The sequence below is a fragment of the Astatotilapia calliptera genome, chromosome 15 (genome assembly GCF_964374335.1).
Source record: "Astatotilapia calliptera chromosome 15, fAstCal68.1, whole genome shotgun sequence".
NCBI lineage: Eukaryota > Metazoa > Chordata > Actinopteri > Cichliformes > Cichlidae > Astatotilapia > Astatotilapia calliptera.
The window spans coordinates 28,131,529-28,156,369 of NC_137436.1; the positions used below are offsets into that span (position 1 = coordinate 28,131,529).

The 24,841-nt window shown below is 41.8% G+C and overlaps 2 protein-coding genes and 1 non-coding gene across 9 annotated transcripts in view; 2 read left to right on the forward strand and 1 right to left on the reverse strand.

The window, feature by feature from the left end:
- The first annotated feature begins 587 nt into the window (after positions 1 to 587).
- LOC113006521 (uncharacterized) lies at positions 588 to 3,231 on the forward strand. Its single transcript, XR_013901671.1, has 2 exons — positions 588 to 697; positions 1,854 to 3,231. It is a non-coding gene; the product is annotated as an uncharacterized LOC113006521 (transcript).
- Positions 2,685 to 16,415, reverse strand: LOC145420364 (uncharacterized). Its single transcript, XM_080289525.1, has 2 exons — positions 16,220 to 16,415; positions 2,685 to 2,851 (listed from the first exon to the last, which is right to left on the reverse strand). The coding sequence occupies exons 1-2, from the start codon at positions 16,413 to 16,415 to the stop codon at positions 2,757 to 2,759; spliced, it is 291 nt and encodes a 96-aa protein (XP_080145651.1). The 3' UTR covers positions 2,685 to 2,756.
- Positions 16,288 to 24,841, forward strand: part of ubr7 (ubiquitin protein ligase E3 component n-recognin 7) — a 31,506-nt gene continuing 22,952 nt past the window's right edge. For 2 of the 7 annotated variants that reach the window (XM_080289521.1, XM_026142539.2), the window contains exons 1-3: positions 16,288 to 16,428; positions 17,013 to 17,149; positions 20,141 to 20,263. In XM_080289521.1, coding sequence (XP_080145647.1) covers positions 20,147 to 20,263 — 117 coding nt within the window. In that variant the 5' untranslated portion in view covers positions 16,288 to 16,428; positions 17,013 to 17,149; positions 20,141 to 20,146. Of the gene's footprint in view, positions 16,429 to 17,012; positions 17,150 to 20,082; positions 20,264 to 24,841 lie in introns of those variants that run through there. The other 5 variants (XM_080289522.1, XM_080289524.1, XM_026142537.2 and 2 more) reach the window with 4 other exon arrangements.

A 24,841-nucleotide genomic window follows, 5' to 3' on the forward strand; every position in this document is an offset into this window, starting at 1 on the left:
CAGATGCTGCTTCACCTCAAAGTCAACTCTTCCATTACCAGCCAATTTTCACTGCCTGGTGATGGAAGAGGTTACACACATAATGAAAGTAATGGCTGCTATAGGTAAATCAGTGTGAGAGGAAACACCCTATATGAAAGTGTTTGTGTTTTAAATGTTTGGGTCTGTCAGACTGGAAATGAGCTGCTATATTAATAAAGTTTAGGCTGTTTGAAGGCAAAGAAAAACTGTCTTAAAATCCAACTGTGTGAGAGAACAGACTGATCAATATCACAGCTTTATGATTAGGACACTGAAGAACTTGATGGCTTATATTTGATGATTTCATTAAATTAATGAAATTTCATTAAATTATCAGCTGAATTTTATCATCTGAGACTCTCAACTATAAGATTATTCAATGAAGGATCCAAACTGCCACAGAAACAAGTAAAAGTGAACAAAGACAAACGAACATGAAAATGATTAAAATCAGTTTGTATGCAGTTATATTTGATTTCATACTGACTTGTAGTATTAACGCGCTGATGTGTAATGACGCTGTTTAAACAGCAGGCGGCACTGTGTAACACATGACGTAATCCTTTGGCATCAGGTGACTTACCCGGAAGAGAGAGACGAGACTTCACGGGAACAACAGCGATCAAAACACGATCCTGCAGCTGGATTTTAATTTGAAATATCAGCGCGAAGGAAGGTAAGAAAACATGAGCTAACAGGCAGAGAGGAAGATGGAGGCCGGCAGGAAGCAGCTCAGTGTGTCATCTACAGGGAAGCCGTGCGAGCATCTATGGCAGCAGGAAAGAGGGCCAAAGACACACAGCTATTAGCAGGCGTTAAATCAGATAAAAAATGAATGGAGTCTGGTACAAAGCTCACAGCGCTAAGTTGAAATAAATCAGAACAAAGACGCAGAGCTACATGCTAGCACAGTTTGGATTAGAGAAAAATGAATAGTCTGGTGCAGAAACCACAGCTCTCTGTTAAAGTAAATTAGTGCACGGAGCTACATGTTGGCATACTTTGAATTGGATCGGGGGTGGGGGAACTCCAGTCCTCGAGGGCCGGTGTCCTTCAGGTTTTATGTGTCATTGATCCAAGAGAGCTGATTTAAATGGCTAAACTACCTCCTCTTTATTTCTTGAAGTTCTCCAGAGTCGTGGTAATGAACTAATCATTTATTTCAGGTGTGTTGACCCAGGGTAATATCTAAAACCTAAATGACACTGGCTCTTGAGGCTGGAGTTCTCCACACCTGGATTAGATGAAAAGTGAATTGACTAAGGTGGGAACCGTGGCTCAGGGGGTTGGGAAGCATATCTGTAACCGGAAGGTTGCCGGTTCGATTCCCGGGCTCTCTGTCCTGGTCGTTGTGTCCTTGGGCAAGACACTTTACCCTACCGCCTACTGGTGTTGGCCAGAGGGGCCGATGGCGCGATATGGCAGCCTGGCTTCTGTCAGTCTGCCCCAGGGCAGCTGTGGCTACAACCGTAGCTTGCCTCCACCAGTGTGTGAATGCGAGAGTGAATGAATAGTGGCATTGTGTGCCTTTGGGTGCCTTGAAAAGTGCTATATAAATCCAATCCATTATTATTATTATTATTATTAACTGAACATTAAAACCTGCAGTCTCCAGTGACAAACTGTTTCTTAGATTTAAATCAGATGGAATTGAAATTGACAGGGGCAGAGATTGTTTATCTCAGCACTGATGGAGTAGTTATTTCATTGATCCTAACATTGATTGTTGATTTGCTCTTTTGGATGATGTAATGACCTCTGACCTGTTACTGGATATAAGAGCACTGATGAATGTTGATCTTGTTTTGATTTTTAATCTGTTTCTTCCGCAGTATGGAGGATGATGAACTTCCGTCAGAGGATGGGATGGGTGGGTGTGGCTTTCTACTTGCTGCTCAGCGTCATGGCGGCGTACTACATCTTTGAGGTCCACAGCTTTAGTTTGGAACGTGTGCAGAGAGCAGGTACCAGCCCATCGGCTCCACCTCCTGCTATCACTGTCCATGGATCACTACTTCCTGTGTGGATGTGGGCATTGATCTTCCTGCTGCCATACTTGCAGCTCTTTCTCTTCTTGTTCTCGTGCACAAGGGCGGACCCCCGCGCTGTTGGATACTGTGTGCTTCCTGTCTGTATCGCCCTTCTGTACAGCCGCCGCCATGCCGCCAAATTGGCCAATCACAGGGCAGCAGGATCGCTCATTGACACGTAGGGGACGACCAATCAGAGAGCCTCCCACGTGATGAGGGGTGGGATGACAGCAGGACTAGTTTGTGATGTCATTTCCTGTGTGCCTTTTAAACACTCCTACAAGTTTTGCCCTGATTGCGGCCTGACAGGAAGTTCTGCCGCTCTCAGTACAGACTCACAGCACCCTGTGAAAAAAGCCCCTCCCACCAGTGGCAACCAGTCTTTTTCCCCTCTTTTTTTTTTTTTTTTTTTTTTACTGTTGTGACATCAGTAATGTGTTGTGATTTGTTGCTTGGCTGTGAGTCACTTTATTTGCATTAGTTATTTGTTTACTGACAATGCAGTGATGTTGCCATGGTTACCTGATACATTATTTAGGTTAAGGTTAACTGAAAACCTCACAGCCAATCGGTGAGCAGGATTCCTCCGAAATGTGGTACTTTTCTCTATTTAATGAGTCACATGAAACACTGTTTACCTTGACATCTTTATTGTGTCGTCAATTTAAAAAAAGAAAAATCAATGTGAAAGTGTTCTCAGGTGTTTCAGGTTCGTGATCTTTTTGAGGGAGGATGCACTTCACAGTTCTCTTCTTCCTCAGCTTTCTCGTCCTCTTCACTGCTGTCTTCTTCGTCCTCATCTGTGACAGGTGAAACAGACAGGTGATGATTCTACATTGAACCTGGAGCATCAGACACCTGCAGTAACCAGCATCCTGCCAATTCACCAATCAAAGCGCTCAATCCACCAACAATAGGTCTTCAGTGACAATATCACAGTTAGTGATTCTGATTGTTTGATCAGGTGAGACAGGTGCTACAGGTGTTTAGCACTGACATTCATCAGTGCTCATATTTATTTATTTATTTTAAATGAAACCTTTATGAAGTGAAAACAAACATTGACAAAAGGACACAGGCAGAGGTCAGTGCTCAGGTGTGCACTGGTACGATTATGTTTTAAACATTGTTTTTTTGTATTTTTTTTTCTTCTGAGAATAAAACAAACCAGCTGTACGTAGAACCGTGTTTGTGTCATTAATCATCAGCACAAACTCCGGATCAGATTGTGGATGTTCAGGATGAGGTTGTTGTCTAAGCACCACTGTCTGAAGTGGCGAGATGCTTCAATTTTTGGAAGTGTCTCGCAGGGCAATTTTTTCCGTGTTAAGGTTGTGCAATTTGCAGTAAACAATGTGCTCAGAATTGTGTGACTTGTTTAAATACTCTTCTGTTGAAAGTGAAAGGCTTACAAATACATATGCACAAGTCCAAAGATCCTACTGTTCACAACTTTCAATCACAATCTGACTATGAGCATCTTTAATACATACAGCAGATTTTTAACAGAAAGAAGACTTTGCGCTCCGCAGACATCAGTAAATCTGACCCTAAATGTTCCTCCTCCTTTAAAACTCCAGCCTCTGTAATGAAGGATATTTTAACAGTCTGTTCAACAACAGGGTTAGAACACGTTATGAACTAAGATGTGTTTTGTAGTCCTTCTCCAGCACATTGTAGTTTCAACATGGCAAACATCTTACGTCATATCGTTAATGAGAGATGAGTGTAAAGCCATTCCAATTGTATGAAGTTACCAATTCTCAGGGGTCTCTCTTCTCTTTTCTTATCTTAAGTCCTTAGCAATTCTCCTATTTAACCTTCCCTTTATATTGGTAGGCAAAGAGATTTGGAATAGGAGGTATGAGGTACTCAAAATCTCTTGAAGTTCTCCAGAGGGCTGGTAATGAAATAATCATGTGATTCAGGTGTGTTAACCCAGAGTGATGTCGAAAACCTGCAGGGAGTGTTAGGAAGGTTATTTTTAAAATGTATTCCACTACACATTACAGAATACATGGCCGAAAATTAGGGCTGGGTATCGTCACAGATTTCTAGAATTGATTCGATTCCGATTCACAAGGTCTTGAATTGAATCGATCCACGATTTGATTTGAATTGGGGAAATTTTGCATCAGACAATCAGAAATATTATAATTCTTATCACGTATCAGTACATTTCCATATTTTTATATCTATAAAAAGAAAGCTGACACTTGTGAGACTTTATCAAAGGTGTAAGCATCACAGCAGATGCCTTTGTGTCAAAGTAACTGAGGATAAAACACAGAAAAACATGAAGGTGATTTTCCTTGCCTGGGATTTTATAGCAGATGACCTTAACTATTCTGCAGTAGATCAAAAATGAAAGAATACCATTAATTAACCTATGAACATTACCTGATACTGCTGAAGTGAAGCAGAGCAAAGTTACAGAGGTTTTATTAGAGACACAGCTAAGCGTATTGCAATTTTGCATAATTTTTACAAAGTTCAGTAGCCTATTGAACACAGAAATTGGTATTTCTTGTCGGAAGTATGTAAAAGGAAAGAAAACAGCAACCGACAGTGCATGTTTACATCTTTGTGCAGAATCTGTTTACCTGCCCTCATTTACTGTTTTAGCTGTTTGGTGGTTGTTGAAATTTTGTGAGGTTTAAACTGAGATTCTGGCGTTTCGGGCAAAATTAATGTATATTTAAAAATCGATTCAGGATTTTAATGAATCGATATCACGTTATCCAAGCTACAATCGATTTTAATCGAGAAAGCAATGATCAAAACCCACCCCTACCCAAAATGTATTTTGTAACATAATCTGTTAAATTACTCAATGACAGTAATGTATTCTGAATACTTTGGAATACTTAATATATTGTCATGGGTTTTACAGCTAGATGAATGTAGTATTGCTGTGTTACATTACTATTACTGAAGGCTACTTGCTATAGCAATACCAACTAGATTTTTAAATCTTAATATAAAATGAGTAACAGTATGGTGGACATCAGGTAAGGCTGCACTTTTTTGCAGTGATCTTGTATAGAAAACTATTTCTGTATCATTAATATGTTTTCTTTTTGTCTGTTAATAATCATGTGGAATTGCAAATGAATATTTGTAGCTAGCAGGTTGTTAAAGCTATCCATCAAGTCTAAAAAAAGCATGTTAATATGTGGAGATCCTGAAGGCTGCTCCAAAAATGATCAGATTATATTTTAAATATTTATTCAAGTCTCTTCCAAACTCCAGCTGTTTATTTTAAGTTTGAATATTTACTAAAATAAAAATAAAAGCGTTCTAACATCTCACTTGTTTGTTTTTATTCAGGCATACATGTGTACTATGTTTATTCAGGGAGATTAAGCTTGTGTTTTAGTCATGTAGTGTGGTTAACTGTATGAAGCTTATTAGACATTGTGAAACAGATGATATTTAAAAGCAAATTTTGCAAAGTGCTTAAGATAATTTAAAAAAAAAAAAATTCTTAAAGAAATCTACTACATTGTGTGCAATTTTTTTTTATGTCATGTGTAATTTCCATTGCAAATATTACTCAAACTTAAATTAAGAGGGAATGGCAGTAAAAACTCCAGAGCAGTGATGCCATCATGTACATTGCCATACAATGCCATAGAACAATCACGCTGTGTTCTTGGGAAGTTTGGGCTTCCTTGTGAGTCCGGACTCGCGTACCTCAGTACAGTGGTCCCTTGCTATAACTCTGTTCACTTTTCGCGGCCTCGCTGTTTTGAGGCTTTTTTTTGTATGCAATTTTGCATGTTTTTTGGGGGGGGGGGGGGGGGGGGGGTTAACAGCGCATTGTGTTTGTCGAGGAAACATTTTGCAAAGTCACCTGCGTAGCACCCAAAAGGCAGGGGAAGAAACCACTGCACAAAAAGTTGGACTTCTAAAGGAAGGTAGAAGTTGCCGTATTTTTTGGACCATGAGGCGCACCCTCTCCACTGAATTATAAGGCTTATTAAGCGAAACAAAACCGTCAGATAAGTATCTTGATGCATGCTCAATCATCCAGGTAGATGTCAGATAAGTACTTTACTCAACTCATTCTTCTTGCTTCCACTGCCTCCACTTCCATACATTGATTCATTAATGGTGAATTCTCTCGCAGGTGCTCTATTCCCATGTTCTGGACCTGAAAACAGGGCTTGGTCTTTGGTTTCATTCTGTAATACTGGACTTATTTTTCTACGAAGCTTTGAACTTTGAGAGTGTTTAAACAAGAGAGAAAAGTGTGAAAATGTTCACAAAGTGTGTAGTGAGGGGTTTAAAAGCCTTGAGACATGTTGACTGTAGCCATAGCAACTGTGCAAATACTTCCGTGCTACCTCTCCCAAAATGGCAAAAAGAAAGGCAGAAAACAGGAGCTTTCTGAACAGGTGGGAGACAGAATATCTGTTTACTAGGGTAAAATAAATGGTAAATGGCCTGTATTTATATAGCGCTTTACTAGTCCCTAAGGACCCTAAAGCGCTTTACATATCCAGTCATCCACCCATTCATACACACATTCACACACTGGTGATGGCAAGCTACATTGTAGCCACAGCCACCCTGGGGCGCACTGACAGAGGCGAGGCTGCCTGACACTGGCGCCACCGGGCCCTCTGACCACCACCAGTAGGCAACGGGTGAAGTGTCTTGCCCAAGGACACAACGACCGAGACTGTCCAAGCCGGGGCTCGAACCGGCAACCTTCCGATTACAAGGCGACCTCCCAACTCTTGAGCCACGATCGCCCCGTAGGGGTGCAACGATATTCGTATCGATATTGAACCGTTCGATACAGTGCTTTCGGTTCGGTACGCACATGTATCGAACAATACAACATTTGTAATTTATTTTATCAACTTTCCTTCTGACAATGCTGTCTGTGTTGAGCGCTCAGTGAATCTGCGTTCGACTACTCCGCCTAGGCTGCACTGTCGAGCGCAGATCCACTGAGCGCTCAACACAGACAGCATAGTCAGAAGGAAGAGCGCAGGGCAAGCTAGCGAGACAGAAGTTAAGCTCTCCTTGCAACATGGACCTCCCCCACCCTCATTCAGATCTGGCGTTTGGAATTATTTTGGTTTTCATGTGACGTATGACCCTGAAGGTAAGCGAGTCATGGACTAAAGTAAAACAGTATGTTGGATGTGCCATGCAATGCTCAATTACATGGGTGGGAACTAGTGTGTTAGCGCAGTTAGCTCGTTAATGTGTTGGCTGTCTAGCCCCATGCACGGGGCGATCGGCGGTAGCTCGTTAACGGAGATTTGCCGTGTTGTGGCGTTAAGGTCATTTCAACGAGATTAACCTGAAAGCACTAGTGGGAACACAACGAATATGACTGCACATTTACATCCTAGTGCAAAGACAAAAACAGCAAGCATGCTACTAACTTTAGCCGAGTCATTTAGACAGCTGTTAGCACATGATTCTCCTTATGCTGCTGAGAATATAGCCCAGAAGAAGCGGATAGTATAGCTTTTATTTTGGAAAGAGACATTTCTCTGTAATAAACTCTCTTTTCCAAAGATGAGTGATTCCTCAATCAGATACAGGGCTCGCAATATCTCTAGCCCGACGTCCCGGTGCTAGAGATTTTTTTCAGTCGGGCTACCAAAATCTATCTCTGCCCTGCCCGTCGGCCTATTGTAGGAAGGAAAAATATATGTCAATGCTTTTGCATTCTTTCAGAAATGTAGCTGGGTAATTATGTCATTTGCATCGGTGAGCCACTGTCAATATGTGACATTGAAATCGCGTTTGAATTTGCGCTTGTTTTTTTGCTTTCACTTTGCAATCGTGCGAACTGTGTATAGAGAGCGACAGCACTGATCTGTGAGTGATGATCATTTGTGCACCAATTCCTCTGACATCGTCTTATTAATCGTTAGCTTACTATGCAAACATGACAAGTGAAATCTCCCGCAGCAAGCTTAAACATGTGAGAGGTTGATCGCGCAGAGAATCTCTGAGCTTATGTGAGTGCGTGTGTAAAAGCAGCAGGATATATATCTTAGTTCTGCTGAGCCAAATAAGACAGGTCAGAAAAGCTTACCACAAAACGGAGAAGTTATGACAAATCAGACTATAAGGCAAAAAGAAAGTGCAGCTTTATGGTTTCATGGACAAAAGAATTTCTGTGGCTGCAATATGACGAGCTAAATAACCAGGGCTGCACATAAGTGGTCTGCAGGTGCGCATTCGCTGTCAAAATAAAAAACACGCAAAAAGGGTTAGGGTTAAATTTAAAAACTGTACTTTTGAGTTAAAATATATATTTATAATTTTAATAAATGACAAATTAAAAAGGCATGAAAAAAATTTTTGTATCGAAAAAATATCGAACCGTGACACCAAAGTATCGAACCGAACCGTGAATTTTGTGTATCGTTGCACCCCTACTGTTTACCTATGTGAAAGACTGACCTATTTGTCTTGTATGTGGAGCTAATGTGGCTATAACCAAGGAGTACATTAGACGACACTATGAAACGACACACCAAGACAAGAACCTGGACAATGTCCAGGTTCTTGAACCTGGACATGATTCAAAGGCGTCGGAAAACAGAAGAGATGAAAAGAAGTTTTGTTTGAAAACAGACTATGTTCAAAAAAGCCATATCACAAAGTGAGGCTGCTGTAAAGGCTAGTTTTATTGTGGTAGCAGAGATCGCAAAATCAGCCCGGCCCTTCAATGAGGGAGAGTTTGTGAAAAGGCGAATGATCAAAGTTTGTGACCTTGTGTGCCCAGAGAAAAAAGCAAACATTTTCAAATGTGAGCCTGAGCAAAAACACAGTAGCTGATTGCACACGTGAACTTGCCACCAATCTATATAACCAGCTGATGGAGAAGGGAAACCATTTCGTTGCATTCTCTCTCGCTGTGGATGAGAGCAGTGACGCCTCTGATACTGCCCAGCTTTCAGTCTTCATCCGTGGGGTGGACTCAAATCTCTGTGTTATGGAGGAACTTCTAGGATTAAAATCAATGCATTGCACAACCACAGGGAAGGAAATATTTGAAGAGGTTTCCAAATGTGTAACTGAAATTAAGTTGCCATGGGAAAACCTTGTGGGGCTAATGACAGATGGTGCACCAGCGATGTGGAGTCAACGGAGTGGACTGGTGGGCAGGGTACGGGAGAAGATGCGAGCGGAGAACTGTGCAGGTGAGCTAAATGTTTATCACTGCATCTAGTGCTGGGCGATATGACGATATATATCGTTTGGACGATAGAAAAGTGTCTATCGTGCCATTTGTCTTCTATCGTTTCTAACCTAATTTTATAAATTATGACATAAAATATATCATTAACCCTTTAAAACCGGTCGGAGCGGGCATGCTCCGTTTTGCCTAATTATTTTTAAATCCCTGTAGAACTGGAACCATGTAAGCTAGCGCAATAATTATTTTTTTTGCATAGGAAACTGGAGGAGTTGTACTTACATCTCATGCCATCAGCTTGTCCTAGGTCACGGTTTCTTTCCACATATAGCTTTGCAAAAATTGCATAAAAAGCACTTGCAGCAACAAAAACATAATATTCCAGAATCACGCTTTGCCGATCCGATCAGCTATTCATAACACTTCCTATGTTGGAAGTGTTGTTGTTGGTCAGCGTGAACTATTCCTTGTCCGCCATTACCTGCCCGAAACCAGAAGTGACGTCATTTTTGCAGAAAATTTCGTTTTTTACCTTCAGGGCCTTATAAGCCTATGCTGGTGTTTTTAAAAGTTATGTTTGACTTTATGCTTTTCTGTATCATTTCTGGGATGCTTAGAACTCAAATTACACTGTTGGAAATAGTTTATTTTGATGCACATGCTGTTTCTTTGCAGCAAGTTGGGAAAAGAAAAACTATAGCCAGCCGAAGATACAGCAGTCTTTCATACAAGGCTCTTATGAGAAAACGTCCCAGCGCCATAAACAAACCACAGCGAGCCATCTCGCGTTACATTTGTAAAGGCATGGCCCCTGTTTATGTAGTTGAGAAGGACAGCTTTCGTGACCTCGTCAAAGTCCTTGATCCGAGGTACGTTATGCCCAGTCGTAAGCACTTCAGGAAAGTTGAGTTGCCTCGCTTATATGACGCATGCCAGACCAAAGTAGAGAAGGATGTTTGCAGTGTTGTGCACTATGCCTTGACGACTGACCTATGGACGAGCGGAGATACGCAGCCCTACATGAGTGTAACCATCCATTTCATTAACAAAGACTCCACCCGCTGCGCTTGCTGTTCACAGACAGCGTACTTTCCAGATGACCACAGGTCAGGTGGTATATCGTTATATATATCGTTATCGTGATATAAAATAATTCATATCGTGATAAATATTTTTTCCATATCACCCAGCACTAACTGCATCAAACATCAAGAATCGCATTGTGGCACAGCCCTAAAGATGGATTATGTTATGACCCCAGTAACACGAGTAGTTAACTTTATGAGAGCCAAAGGTCTGAATCAGCACCAGTTCAAATCTTTTTTTGAGGAGTGTGGTTTGGAATACGCAGATGTGCCGTATCACACAGAGGTGAGATGGTTAAGTCGAGGAAAAGTACTGAACAGGTATTTCGAGCTACGTGAGGAAATATTTCAGTTTCTGGAAAGCAAAGGGCAAGACACCGCTGAGCTCAGGAAGCAAGAGTTTCTGTGTGAGCTGGCCTTTATGTGTGACATCACAAACCATCTCGATGCGCTGAACCTACAGCTTCAGGGACGGGGGCGTATCATCACGTGTACACTGCAGTGAGGGCTTTTAAAACTAAATTGTGCCTGTGGCAGAATCCGATGCTACAAGGAAACCTGGACCATTTTCCCTGCTGCCACACGATGAACATGCAGATCTGCTGTGCTCCCATGTGCACAGTTTGCTGAAAAACTCTGTGTACTCAGTGCTGAGTTTACCCAGCGATTTGCCGACTCTGATGCCCAGAAATGTCAATTTGAACTGCTCAGTAATCCTTTTGCATGCATCAAGATGGTTGCAAACGCACCAACAAACTTCCAAATGGAGCTGATTGAACTTCACACGCTGAAGTCAAAGTATGATCCCTGACACAGTGTCTGACCGATGAACACCTTCACTCGATCCTGATGATTTCCTCAGCTCAGAGCCTGAGCCCAGAAATTGAGGATGTGTCTAAGCCAGATACCTGGCTTAGACACATCAGAGTAGATCAGTGTGCAGCAAACCCAGCTATAATTAACATGTTTTGTGCACATTTTCTTACTACTCCCAGACATGGGCTTGAATGGTTTCACGTTCAATGATACTTTTATTATTTAATTGCTTTTAAAAAAATTTTTTTTTATATTTACTATTAGCCTGTGGAAAAAGTTTACTGTTAAAATTTAATTCAGAAGGCTGCAAATACAATTTTTATTTAAGAAATGAATTCCACTGATGTGGAGTCAAAGGAGTGGACTGGTGGGCAGGGTACGGGAGAAATTTAAGTGGAATTTCGGTTTTACATGTGTGCAATATTAAGTTATATATATGTTTATATAAGTTATATATAGTTTAGTATTAAGCTTTACTTGTTCTACATTGAGTTTTCAGCAAAACTTGTTTGAGTCCATAAGAAAAGATTCATTCTTATATCTGGAGGAAGATTTTTTTTTCAATAAATATTAATGTTAGCCCACGACTTTGTTCCAGTTTTGAATTTTGGCCCACTGTGTATTTGAGTTTGACACCCCTGCCTTAAGACATCTATAATAATTGTAAAAAATGAAGTTGGCTACTTCACGGATTTCACCTGTCTCAGGTTATTTTTAGAATGTAACTTTCGCGAAATACGAGGGACCACTGTATCGAGAAACGGCCTAACAGTCTGCAGTGAACTAACCACACCTAACACCAGCTAACAATGTTAGCTCGGTGGAGAGTATCCTTCATTAATAGTAATAAAAATCACACAGCAAATAGTACATACTGAAGTTTCGCACATTACATTCTTCTTATGAAGTGGTGTCGGAAATGCATTCCTGCCTGTGGACTGCTGGCTCTGGGTCCATTATGTAAATGACGCCACCAGCATTAACAGGACCCTTACATTACAGCCTCTAATTACGTGTTTTGTTTGGGTTTCCAGCAATTAGAATCAGAGAAACTGCATTAATCCCAGATAGAAATTGAGTAAAAAAAAATTTAAAAAAAACAAAAACACTACTCGAACGTGGCCCGCTCTCAGCCAAGCAATATATGACTACATTATGGGTAGAACTTTGTGCATATTGAAAGAATGTCTCATCCTAGGAGGTCTGTAACATTCTAGGGTGTTCACCCCCACATATAGGAGCATGAGAGAGGTCGTAGCTTGTCTTATTGTTTTACGGTAGGATTAACGTAGCTATGTCAGTTTTAGTTTAAGTGCCTTCTTTACATATGGATGAACTGTTGGATTTTCCAGACCAGCAGGTTAAGGGAAGTCGTTTATGGGGCCACACTCTGACCCCCCCCCCCCCCCCCCCCCACACACACACACACGTACACCTCCACATTCCAATGTAAGGAACAAATGCTTACTGAAGTATAAATAAAGACCGGGGCAGTTTCTCAGCGCGAGTCTCAGTTCTGGAGGCTGCCCTTGCTAGCAAGAAGTTCTGTGTGTTTCTCTTCTCTGAGTCTTTACTGAAGAAGTGTTTTAGAGTATATTTCTTGACAATGTGTAAAAACAAATGGATTTACGCAGGTATTTTAGTTCTGCTGAGCCAAAAAAGACAGGTCAGGATGAAGAAGGGACAGGCAAAGAAAGGCCTACCACAAAGCGGAAAAGTTACGACAAATCAGACTACGAGGCAAAAAGAAAGCGCAGTTTTTTGGTTTCATGGACAAAAGAATTTCTGTGGCTGGAATATGACAAGGTGAATAACATGATGTTCTGCCGGGTGTGTTGGGACCAGTAATTTTAGGAAAGACCCCATCAGAACCCATGAGAAATTTCTGCATCACAAGAAATGCATTGGTGCTCAGTCTGCAGCATCTTTCCCAGAACAAACACCCATTGCAAAAAACATGCTAAAAATAAACCAAGCACAACAAGAAGTCCTGAAAAAGTTGTTTAGAACTGCGTACTATGTGGTAAAGAGTGAACTACCATTGGCAAAATTTAGCAGTCTTTGCAAACTTCAAATAGCAAATGGCCTAGATCTTGGTTCCACAATGACCATGCTTGCAGAGAGTTTATTGGAGCAGTAGCACAAACTTCAAGAGACTAGAATAAAAAGGAAATTCAAGAAAGCAGGTTCTTATCCATTCTTGCAGATGGCAGTACAGACACTGGTATAATAGAACAGGAGTTGGTTCATGTCAGGTATGTGAGAGATAATAGTGACATAGCTACATACATGATCAAATTTCAGCCAGTCAAGAGTACAAATGCTGCAGGTATTTTAGAGGCTATTGAGAAGCAGTGAACACCATGGGTATCACAGAAGACACGTGGAAAAAGAAAGTAGTGTGTGCAAATGTTGATGGTGCTGCAGTGATGATGGGTGAGAAAACAGGAGTAGCTGGGAGACTGAAACAGAGGATACCCCACATCATAACAATCCACTGTGTGGCACACAAACTAGAGCTAGCTGTGCTGGGTAGCGTGAAAAGCTGTGACTGTCTGGTAAAATTTGAAGTTACACTGAAAACCATCTTAAAGGTGTACTACTATTCCCCAAAGAAGCGAAGAGAGCTGACAGAAATAAGTGAACTGCTAAATGAGAAGCTGCCACATTTCAATGGCCTGAAGAGCACACAGTGGGTTCCAAGCTGGCTGAGATGCCTGAAGGCTGTGGAAAAAAAATTACACTCCCACTGTTGTTCATATGGAGAACATGGCAGAAGGAAGTGATGTCAAAGCCGAGGATGCAGCCAAGGCTAAGGGGGTGGTGCAGAAAATGAAGACTGAGAAATTTGTTTCTGCATTCTGCATTCCTGCATTTCATGTTGGACTACAGTACCATCTTATCCAAGTGCTGTACTGATTTTCAGCATGAAAACCTAACACCCCCCCCCCCCCCCAAACAAAAAAAACAAAAACCTAAACATTACACCTAAACAAATCAGTTAGTTGAGAGCACCACATCACGCTTACTCAGCCTGAAAACAAAACCAGGAGAATATCAGAAACCCTTGGACACAAAGTTCACAGCGAACCAGGATGGTAGCATTTGCTACTGTGGAACTCAGCTAACAAAAAGTCAGCGACCTACTAGAAGAGGTGAGGGCACAGACAGAGACACCTTTGGTGCAGAGATTCAGAAGATTATTGACAACACAGTCAAGTACATGGACAACAGATTTAAAAATCTGCGTGGAAAAACCTCTCTCTAGTTTCAAGGTTTTTGACCCTCCCACTCTTCCCTACCCTAGAAAAGAGTTGGCGAATTATGGGGATGAAGAGGTGGATTATCTTGTCACACATTTTGCCTGTTTGCTAGATGCAGAATAGAAAGAGAAAATTCCACAAGAGCAGATGGATCTAAAAATGTGGCTTGCAGAACACCGGGGTAGCAAAGTATATTGCTTGTACAGAGATCTCCTCTCTGAGAATCCAGAACACCTCTCTCATATCTTGTTGCTGTTGAAATTAATGCTGACACTTAGTCCATCAACAGCCATCTGTGAGAGAGGACTTTCTTGCATGAACCGAGTGAAGAAAACACATCTCTACACCCTGAAACACTGAATGACTGCATGCAAGTCTCCATTAATGGGGAAACAGTTGAATCTTTTTGCCCTGACAAGTCGATTCATGTCTGGATGCTTTCTGGAAAAGGTTCAAGACACCTGGATCGTCAAGGAAAGGAAAAAAGAAGAAAAAAAAGACAAATGAATTCTGAAGTCTTAATCCAGCTCCAGCTCAAGATGCTATAGATTCCTGACAGTAACACGTTCGGTCCACTGGTAAAACGTAGTTCTATTAACCTGTGCTCGATTGCTCTGGAACAGGTGTTGTGTCAAAAAGTGATCGCCTGCCAAAAACTGATTTCTAATGTTTCCATGTGTTTTTATGTCTTTTTAATTATTTACCAACATACGTAAAGATGACTTCGGTGAACATGGTTTACAAAGGGGTTATATATAAAATTTAAAAATGACCTGTTTTTCAACTATCTTTATAACTCTGTTATTGTACTTACATTATAACCAATCCGGTCCTTTTTGTCCACTTAAAATATATTTACAGAATGATTGTAATATTTGTTGCAATTTCTGCTTTCTTCTTGGCCAGTTTACTCTCACAAAAGACATTTTTAATGTCAACGAGACATTCTTTTAACTGCATAAATAAAATATATACAAAAGTCACTGCCAAAAACTGATTGCAGCTTTAGCAGTTTAAATACGAGCAATCAGTTTTTGGCACAACACCGGAACCAGATGTAAGTCCCAAAAAAACTGAATTTTGGAACTGAAATTGAATTTTAGAAATGAAACTGAATGGTGAGAAGTGAAACTGAAATTATTTGAAAGCTACATTTTTAAAGGATAAAATACAGTTTCAAAGCAAATGAATTCATTTTCTAAATATAAAATTCAATTTCAATTTAGTGACAATCATTTTCAAACCAATATATTAAATTTCAAATTAGGCTAATTCAAATTTAGTTTTAAAAAGCATTTATTCAAGTTACAATTCAGATTCAATCTGAGCAATTCAAATTCGAATTTAACTTATTCAAATTCAGTTTCTGGTGGCACAAAGTTCTACCCACCACTACTACATGCTCACCCAACTAAGCTAAACTTACGCCCGACCACATTAATCACCAAAATTGGGGAAGGAGAGGGGATAGCCTAACATATGAAACAGGAAATGACCGCCGTGTATTCCATTTATTCCAACAAAGCAACTGTATTCTGATTACCACCTATTTAAACTGCAACGGAATACAGTTACTCATATTTTGTATGTTAAATATGTAACCCCGGTACATGTATTTCATTACTCCCGCTTCACGGGGAATTGAAGCCTGGAGTTCCCCACCCCTGCTCTAAGTACTCACGGCATCACTCCGAGTCAGGCTCAGTGCCTTTGATACCCTCTGCTAGATTTGTTTAGCAGGTAATAAAACAGAGGCCTAGAAGCTCGTTCAGCACATCTAGCTATCTTTCTGTTACGCCTGTTCACAGGTAGTTTTTTGTAGCTCACCTTGTGCGCATACTTTTTCACGCTCAACAAGCTCGCTGAGCAGCTGCGACACGTTCTGGTTCAGCTCGGAGATTCCGCGTATCAAAGAGCTAAGGTCTGTTTCTACCTGCACGCTGACCGTCTGCCTCTGCCCATCTCTGAGTCTCAGCTCTGTCCGCAGCGACGCCATCTTCCTCGATGACGTCATCGCGGACATCTACTACTTTCAGGTTCGCTTTATGATTTATTTATCAAATAATCCTCGTCATGTGGCACTCTGATCTACACACCGGAACTGAGTAATAGTTTACAATAACGGGCTTTAAAGTTTCAGGGGTCAAACTTTGCTGATGAGTCATGTTTGGAATGAAAGCTGCGCTTTAATCAGTTGTAGGAGGACATTCGTTAAACACGTGAACGCGACACAGCGCTTAGCTTATTTTTTATTTTATTTATCAGGTAATTATTATAAACTTTATTAATATTCAGACTCAGTATATAATATTTATATTGTACGAACGTGATCCTATATTTTACGAACGTGATAATTATGTATATTGTAATAACGTGATATTATGTTGTTCAAACGTGAAAAGTATATTGTACAAACATGATAGTATATTGTACAAACAGGAAAAGTATCTTGTTAGAACAATAAACCTTTCACGTTATAACGTGATACACTTGTATTTTTCTTTTGCCTGGGTGGCAGCATACGCTTCCGTACAGTGGAGCTTGACCTGTTTACTAATTTTATTTGTGTTTTTGTTCCGGTGACGTCTCGCCTCACCGTCCCGCCAAATACGATCTGAAGAAGTGAACCGGAAGTTGTCATTGGTTAATGGTAGCTAGCAGCTCGATGACACACATCAGAACATCGGACTTGATTATTTATTCTTGGTGCTTCATCGACTAGTTCACAGTCAAGCGGAGCAATCTGACCCTAGATCGGTGAGTGTTTTTGTTCTCAGAGCGAGCAGCCTTAGCATTAAGCACGCTGCCCGTTCGTATTTACCGAGGATGCGGGCTGGTGCTAACTGGCGCTAACCGTTAACATGCTTATTGATTGTCGCCGGTGTTCCAGATCTACTGGCGTTTAGATCAACTGGCGTTGGTCGAACAGATGTGTGGCAGTCTTGCGTTTCAGGAGCTGCTACCGACAAACCAGCAAAAAAACGCCAAATGTGTCACCTGTGACACTTGTGAGGTTATCTCAAACACACTCCGTCAGTCTTGATGCTGTTGAACAACAAAATGTTTAAAAATGTGGCGAGTTTATCTGGTGATATCCTCATTCGCGACACGATCGCGAAAACGGCAAACAATTAATACCACGCCGATGTTGTTCACAGGACAGCAAGAGTAAACGATCGGGAGACTCTTGTCGTCGTTATCGTTCCCCTCGCACGTTTTATTTCTCCGGTTTCAGCGTTTTTGCTTCACAACTAAAGCGAGCAGTTTACTTTGTGCACTAACATGGAGTCGAGTCAACCAGCGCCACCTCTGGCCAAGTGCCACAGCCTACAGCCAGATCAACCTGTGACACACATCTGCACCACGTTTGATTTCGTTTCTTGCACAACACATTTGTACCTTTCAATTGTGTCTGTTTGTGCGTCATGCAAATAAACCTTTGAAATGAATGAAATGATATCATATATTCCTTATTAGCCTACATTTGTACAAAATTCCAAATTATATACACAAAGTCATAGAAATCACCACTCCAATTGGTCATCATGATTTTGATATTCTCTTTTCCCATAACAATGAAATACACCTTGGACAAATATGACACATCAATATTTCATTAGTGTTGTCACATCACATCATGTAAGCATCGTCTGCCTGTGTCCTTTCCCTGGAAATTAATATTTCCAGCCAATATACGCAATTCATCAACATGGCTGGAGAGTTGGTAGTTATATATAAAGTCAGTGACTCAGGTGTGTCGCTTGGTTTGTCATCTGTTTGTGAGACTGGAGGAGACGTAGAAATCTTTTGTTTTAAATCTTAGTTGGGAAGATTCCTGTTTTAAAACAAGCACTTTTTGTGAGAAATGCAAGAAGTACATCTGCAGAAAGCACACAGTTACATTCTGTCCATCATGTGGACAAAATCGAAAATGTTGAGCATTGAAAAACTGAGAACGTTGGGCAAGTTCAAAATACGTGTTTGTAAGAACGAAAAACCAAATTGTTCCTAAAATAGTTATGTTGTATGTCTGTGTTCTACATGTTTATCTGATGGGAAATAAAGTTGCTATTGTTTTATTGCAGTTTTTGGATAATTCTGAGTGGATTTACACAGTACAGATTTAAATGACCCGCAATAAAATCAATGTCAATTGTTTGTTCTTCAACATAATACAAGGGTTAATTTCCAAAACTTGCTTATGATCTTCAATTTGTAGCAGATCCACTATCACGCAGCAGCTGGAGCAGTTTCAAATGGAGCTCAGTCCACTACTGCCATAGCCTACTACTAGATTAACTTGTGACACATCTGCACCTGCTGCTATGATCACATTGAGTAGAGGCTGAGTGGCTGCACTAACCCCTGGTACATCCAAATCTACCAACAAACATGTTGAAAGATGCAATGCCAGCAATGTGGATTGTCAACACTGAAAACAATCAGTAAGCAAAGACAACAGGGATCATTTTTTTCTGTTTATTTAGCACCCACAACATTTGTAGTCGCCTTCTGCACAGGGGAAGTCCACACACACTGTGTGGTACCACTTTCCACAGAAGGTGCATTCATTCTGCAAGACTGAATGAGATTGTCAGAGTCATTGTCTGACTGTTTATTACTAATCACCTGCTGTACATTCACAGTAACTGCCATCTCCTTACAAATGTTTATTAGATTGACCACACTTATGCAGACTGTATATCACAACCAACTCTTACATGTTCGTTTGCAGAGGGAAGACACAGGCAGACTATGCTAACGACATGTGATGTTACAACACTGGTGAAATGTTAGTGTGTCATATATTTGTTCACCACATTTTTCTTATGGGCCAAAGTATTGATATCAGGATGGTGATTCTTATGACTATGTGTATGTCATTTGGCATTTTGTACAAATGTAGGCTGATAATAAATACATGATATCATTTCATTAATTTCAAAGGTTTATTTGCATGACGCACAAACAGACACAATTGAAAGGTACAAATGTGCATGACACGAATTCAAACGTGCTGCAGATGTGTGTCACCAGTTGATCTGGCTGTAGGCTGTGGCACTTGGCCAGAGGTGGCGCTGGTTGACTCGACTCCATGTTAGTGCACAAAGTAAACTGCACGCTGTAGTTATGAAGCAAAAACGCTGAATTCGGAGAAATAAACCGTGCCAGGAGAACGATAATGACGACAAGAGTCTCCCGATCGTTTACTCTTGCTGTCCTGTGAACAACATCGGCGTGGTGTTACTTGTTTGCTGTTTTTGCGATCGCGTCGCGCGTGAGGATATCACCAGGTAAACTCGCCACATTTTTAAACATTTTGTTGTTCAACAGCATCAAGACTGACGGAGTGTGTTTGAGATAACCTCACAAGTGTCACAGGTGACACATTTGGCGTTTTTTTTTGCTGGTTTGTCGGTAGCAGCTCCTGAAACGCAAGACTGCCACACATCTGTTCGACCAACGCCAGTTGATCTAAACGCCAGTAGATCTGGAACACCGTACGCTTCGTAGTACGCGCACTTCGCTGACTACGTACAGAGGCAGCAATATAACATAGCTAACATTAACAGTGCAGTGAATCCTGCTTGTGCCGTGACATTCAGGACTGCAAACCAAGCAGCATTCACTGACTTTCAGCTAGTTGTGTTTGTGGATATATTACTGACTGTATATTGATCTGTGTCTAGCCAGTAATTCTTACTGCTCTGCCCCTCACCATGGTGACCTATTTGTGTACCTGAGCAGAGGAGGATGTGTGAGGAACAGACGGTGTCTCTGGTTGATGTTCTGGAGGAAGATGAGGAGCTAGAGGAAGAAGCTTCAGCTGTGCTGGCAGGAAGTGACTCTGACCACTGCTCCTATCCTCAGGTGAGTAAAACGTCTGGCAAAACATCCCCACAGACTGATAAACCTATCTCCACTAAGGTTGGGCATATGTAAAAATTTTCCAGCCGACAATCTTCAGTCCAATAGGTGATATATTTGCGGAGACTTTTTGCTGGGTGGTGCAATATAATCATTCACAGTAGGGCTGCCACAAATGATTATTTTGATAATCAACTAGTCACTGCATTACAGTATACAATATTATTGTCACTGCTACATTTCCGTAACGTATACCAGAAATTATTTCCACTACTAATTAATTACCGTTGGGCTCAAAGGTCCTATTAATAAACTGTTAACAAATGTGTATTTATGAAGACGATTTGTGAGACTGGTAAACTTATGATATGTACGATGGTCTTTCGTTCTACACGGTGCATTTCAAGGTCCTGTACCCATCCTTCGGTAAACTGTACCTGGGCTTGTTGCAGTGACCTGAAGTTACTAAAAACTTCATGAGTGTATGCACTCACTCCAAGAACTGTATAATTATAAATCTGAGCATGGTGAAAGTTGGGCAGCACGCTAACGTCTTTTGTCCACTCTGTGTGCTCATAAGGGTCTAACCCTTTCACTCCTTTGATTTTTTTCCTCGTATCTTTTTTTGACTTTTCATCAAGTCTGTCTTTGTACGGACCGGCATTGTTCTCCTTCGTTTTGTACATACCTTTTTGGGGGCCAAAGAAAAAGCAAGAATGTATTGGAACCGGAGAATGAACGTTTCGCGGTGCTGCAAATGCTTGCATTTGATGCGGTACTTGGATTGTTTTGCCACGAGTTCCCGGCATGCAATGCGCGAAAGTCACGTGGTCTGTCAGCCTCTATAAGTGCTACCTCCGAAGGATGTGGCCCCTGAATTTGGACACAAATACCGGAATTTGGACATACGATACCGAAGACTGCTGCTTCTTCTTCTTCTTTGGCGTTTAATGGCAGCTGGCATCCTTGTAGATGGACTGCTGCCATCTTCTGTCCGTTATTACACTCTTAAATCCTACTACTTATTCCTGCGTCTTTCAGGATATTGCCAAGCTTCAAACGACGCCTCGACTATTAAATAACCTGTAAACATGGTTATAGTTTCTCCTTGTTTCCCTCCCCATCACTGGTTTTTTTTTTTTGTTTGTTTGTTTTTTTATGTAAATAAAGTGTTTGGGGCTTTTTTCTGAACATAGGCTACTTGCCTTTCTTTCTTTCTGTTATGAGTTTCAGTAAATGAATTGTTGCATTTTGGCGCAGCTGGAAGAGGGTGCTGTTAAAAACAGCTATTATTTTTCAGTTAACTGCTTCTCTTAGCTTCAACCAATATTATTAGCAAACTTACTGTGGGAGGACTCGACTTAAGCGGTCAAAGAAGTGCAGGAGATGATGCTGTCCAGTGTAGCAAGTGATTTATTCACCATTTTGTGACCCAAACAATATTTACAAAGAAACAAATAAGAAACTCAACTCTATAATTAACTCAGTTCAAATAAACATAACTGAACTTAAATCAATGGAAATTAAGGTCAAACTGCACACAGCTACACTGACCTGAACCTTTCTTTTGAAACACCTGAGTTCTTCTGCTTAAATACTCCACATAACCAAACAATTTGTCCTCTGGACTATTCCATTCAGTAGGTAGATAAGATCAACATGATTATATTCAAACCTCTACTACTCCTCTTTACTGGCAACATGAACTCAGTGGTGTAATCAATACATATTACAACAATAAATCTATTTCTTCATAAACCCTCTAAAATCAACTTTATTAAATTATAAAAGTTCTTCCCCGTCTGCACTTGGTCTCTTCCTGTGGCCTCAGATGAACCCAGAAGGTATAAAGGAGGAATTAAAACTACATTTCCTCCTTTTGTTTCTGGAAGACAGGTAGGTAAGGTAAGTTCTAAACAATACAAATTAACAGTTGAAATAAAGAACATGTTAACTTAACAAACTTGTAGGAATTGATTTAAACCAAGATGTTATATTATATAATCTGTAAAAGTGCAAAACATAAACAAACCCGGGATAGTAGATGCTTGCCTATTGCAGACTATATATGAAATATGGTTAAATCAAAACAATAATGTTGACTAAGAATATAGACAAATGGTCTTCTCACCCACTTTGTCACACTTACTCTTGGGCAAATAAATAAATAAATCTCTCTTGTAAAAATGATCGATGATAGGGTCAGTCTATCATCTACTGCTGATTATGGGTTTGAGGGTAAAGGTTTGATGCATTCTCAATCATCCAGGTAAGTAAATCTCCAAAAGTTGATTCTGTTCATCTGGACGTAGCGTCCAGATGAACAGAATCAACTTTTGAAGAGGGTAAAGGTTAAATAGAATTCAAACATAGCCTGTGTACAGATCTGATTTGAAGTCAGCAGGTACAGATCTGATTTGAAGTCAGCAGGTACAGTGTAGGTGTTCTGTTTTAGGATCAGATATAAATTAATTAATGAACAATGAAACTGTTCGAAAATTGTTTGCTGCTAACAGAGAAAATTAAAATAAAAAATAGAGTTCCATCTATTATTTATTATCTATTTACTGATGCTCATTAGAAAAACACAAAGACGTTACATAATACGTCCGGAGGCAGCCGACAGGTATCAACAGGCCAAGCGGAATGCGGCTCGGGCAGTGGCTGAAGCAAAAACTCGGGTGTGGGAGGAGTTCGGAGAGGCCATGGAAAAAGACTTTCGGACTGCCTCGAAGAGATTCTGGCAAACCGTCAGACGTCTCAGGAGGGGAAAGCGTTGCTCTACCTGCACTGTGTATAGTGCTGGCGGAGCGCTGCTGACGTCGACTGAGAAAATTGTCAGGCGGTGGAAGGAATACTTCGAGGACCTCCTTAATCCCACTGACACGTCTTCCGAGGAGGAAGCAGAGTCTGGGGATGAGGGGAATGACCCGCCAATTTCCGGGGGCGAGGTCACTGAGGCAGTTAAACAACTCCTTGGTGGCAGAGCCCCTGGTGTTGATGAGGTCCGCCCCGAGTTCCTGAAGGCTCTGGATGTTGTAGGGCTGTCCTGGTTGACACGCCTCTGCAATGTTGCGTGGAGATCAGGGGCAGTACCTGTGGACTGGCAGACCGGGGTGGTGGTCCCCATCTTTAAGAAAGGGGACCGGAGGGTGTGTTCCAACTACAGGGGGATCATACTCCTCAGCCTCCCTGGGAAAGTCTATGCCAGGGTGCTGGAAAGGAGAGTTCGTCCGTTAGTCGAACCTCGGATACAGGAGGAACAATGCGGTTTTCGTCCTGGTCGCGGAACACTGGACCAGCTCTTTATCCTCTCCAGGATACTTGAGGGTGCATGGGAGTTTGCCCAACCAGTCTACATGTGTTTTGTGGACTTGGAGAAGGCATTCAACCGTGTCCCTCGGGGTGTCCTGTGGGAGGTGTTGCGGGAATATGGGGTGTCTGGCCCATTGCTACGGGCCATTCGATCCCTATACAACCGTTGCAAGAGCTTGGTTCGCATTGCCGGCAATAAGTCGGACTCGTTCCCGGTGGGTGATGGGCTTCGCCAGGGCTGCCCTTTGTCTCCGGTTCTGTTCATAATTTTTATGGACAGGATTTCTAGGCGCAGCCAAGTGGCGGAGGGCTTTCGCTTTGGTGGCCTCAGAATCTCATCTCTGATTTTTGCGGATGATGTGGTTCTGTTGGCCTCATCGGGTGAAGGCCTCCAGCTCGCACTGGAACGGTTCGCAGCCGAGTGTGAAGCAGCGGGAATGAGGATCAGCACCTCCAAATCTGAGGCCATGGTTCTCAGCCGGAAAAGGGTGGAGTGCCCACTCTGGGTCGGGGATGAGTTCCTGCCACAAGTGGAGGAGTTCAAGTATCTCGGGGTCTTGTTCGCGAGTGATGGGAGAAGGGAGCCGGAGATCGACAGACGGATTCGGGCTGCAGCTGCAGTAATGCGGACGCTGCACCGGTCCGTCGTGGTGAAGAGGGAGCTGAGTGTAAAAGCGAAGCTCTCAATTTACCGGTCGGTCTACGTCCCTACCCTCATCTATGGCCACGAGCTGTGGGTAGTGACCGAAAGAACGAGATCGCGGATACAAGCGGCAGAAATGAGCTTCCTCCGAAGGGTGGCTGGCCTCTCCCTTAGAGATAGGGTGAGAAGTTCGGCCATCCGGGAGGGGCTCAGAGTAGAGCAGCTGCTGCTCCACATCGAAAGGAGCCAGCTGAGGTGGTTCGGGCATCTGACAAGGATGCCCCCTGGGCGCCTCCTGGGTGAGGTGTTCCAGGCATGTCCCACCGGGAGGAGGCCCCGGGGCAGACCCAGGACACGCTGGAGAGATTATATCTCTCGGCTGGCCTGGGAACGCCTTGGTATTCCCCCGGATAAGCTGGAGGAGGTGGCTGGGGAGAGGGAGGTCTGGGCCTCTTTGCTTAGGCTGCTGCCCCCGCGACCCGGCCCCGGACAAAGCGGATGAAGATGGATGGATGGACGTTACATAATATATAAAAAGCTTAGGAATCTTCTAGCAATAGTGATGCTATTTTCCAGAGATCCAATCGGTCAGTAAGTGGTGATGTCATAGCTGTTAATCTCTA

Bases quoted from the DNA above. Each gene is read 5' to 3' on its own strand.
- LOC145420364 (XM_080289525.1), bottom strand. From the start codon at position 16,415: ATGTCCGCGATGACGTCATCGAGGAAGATGGCGTCGCTGCGGACAGAG. The intron at 2,852-16,219 runs GTGAGCTACAAA...CACCTGTCACAG, and splicing joins TGAAAAAGTATGCGCACAAG to ATGAGGACGAAGAAGACAGC.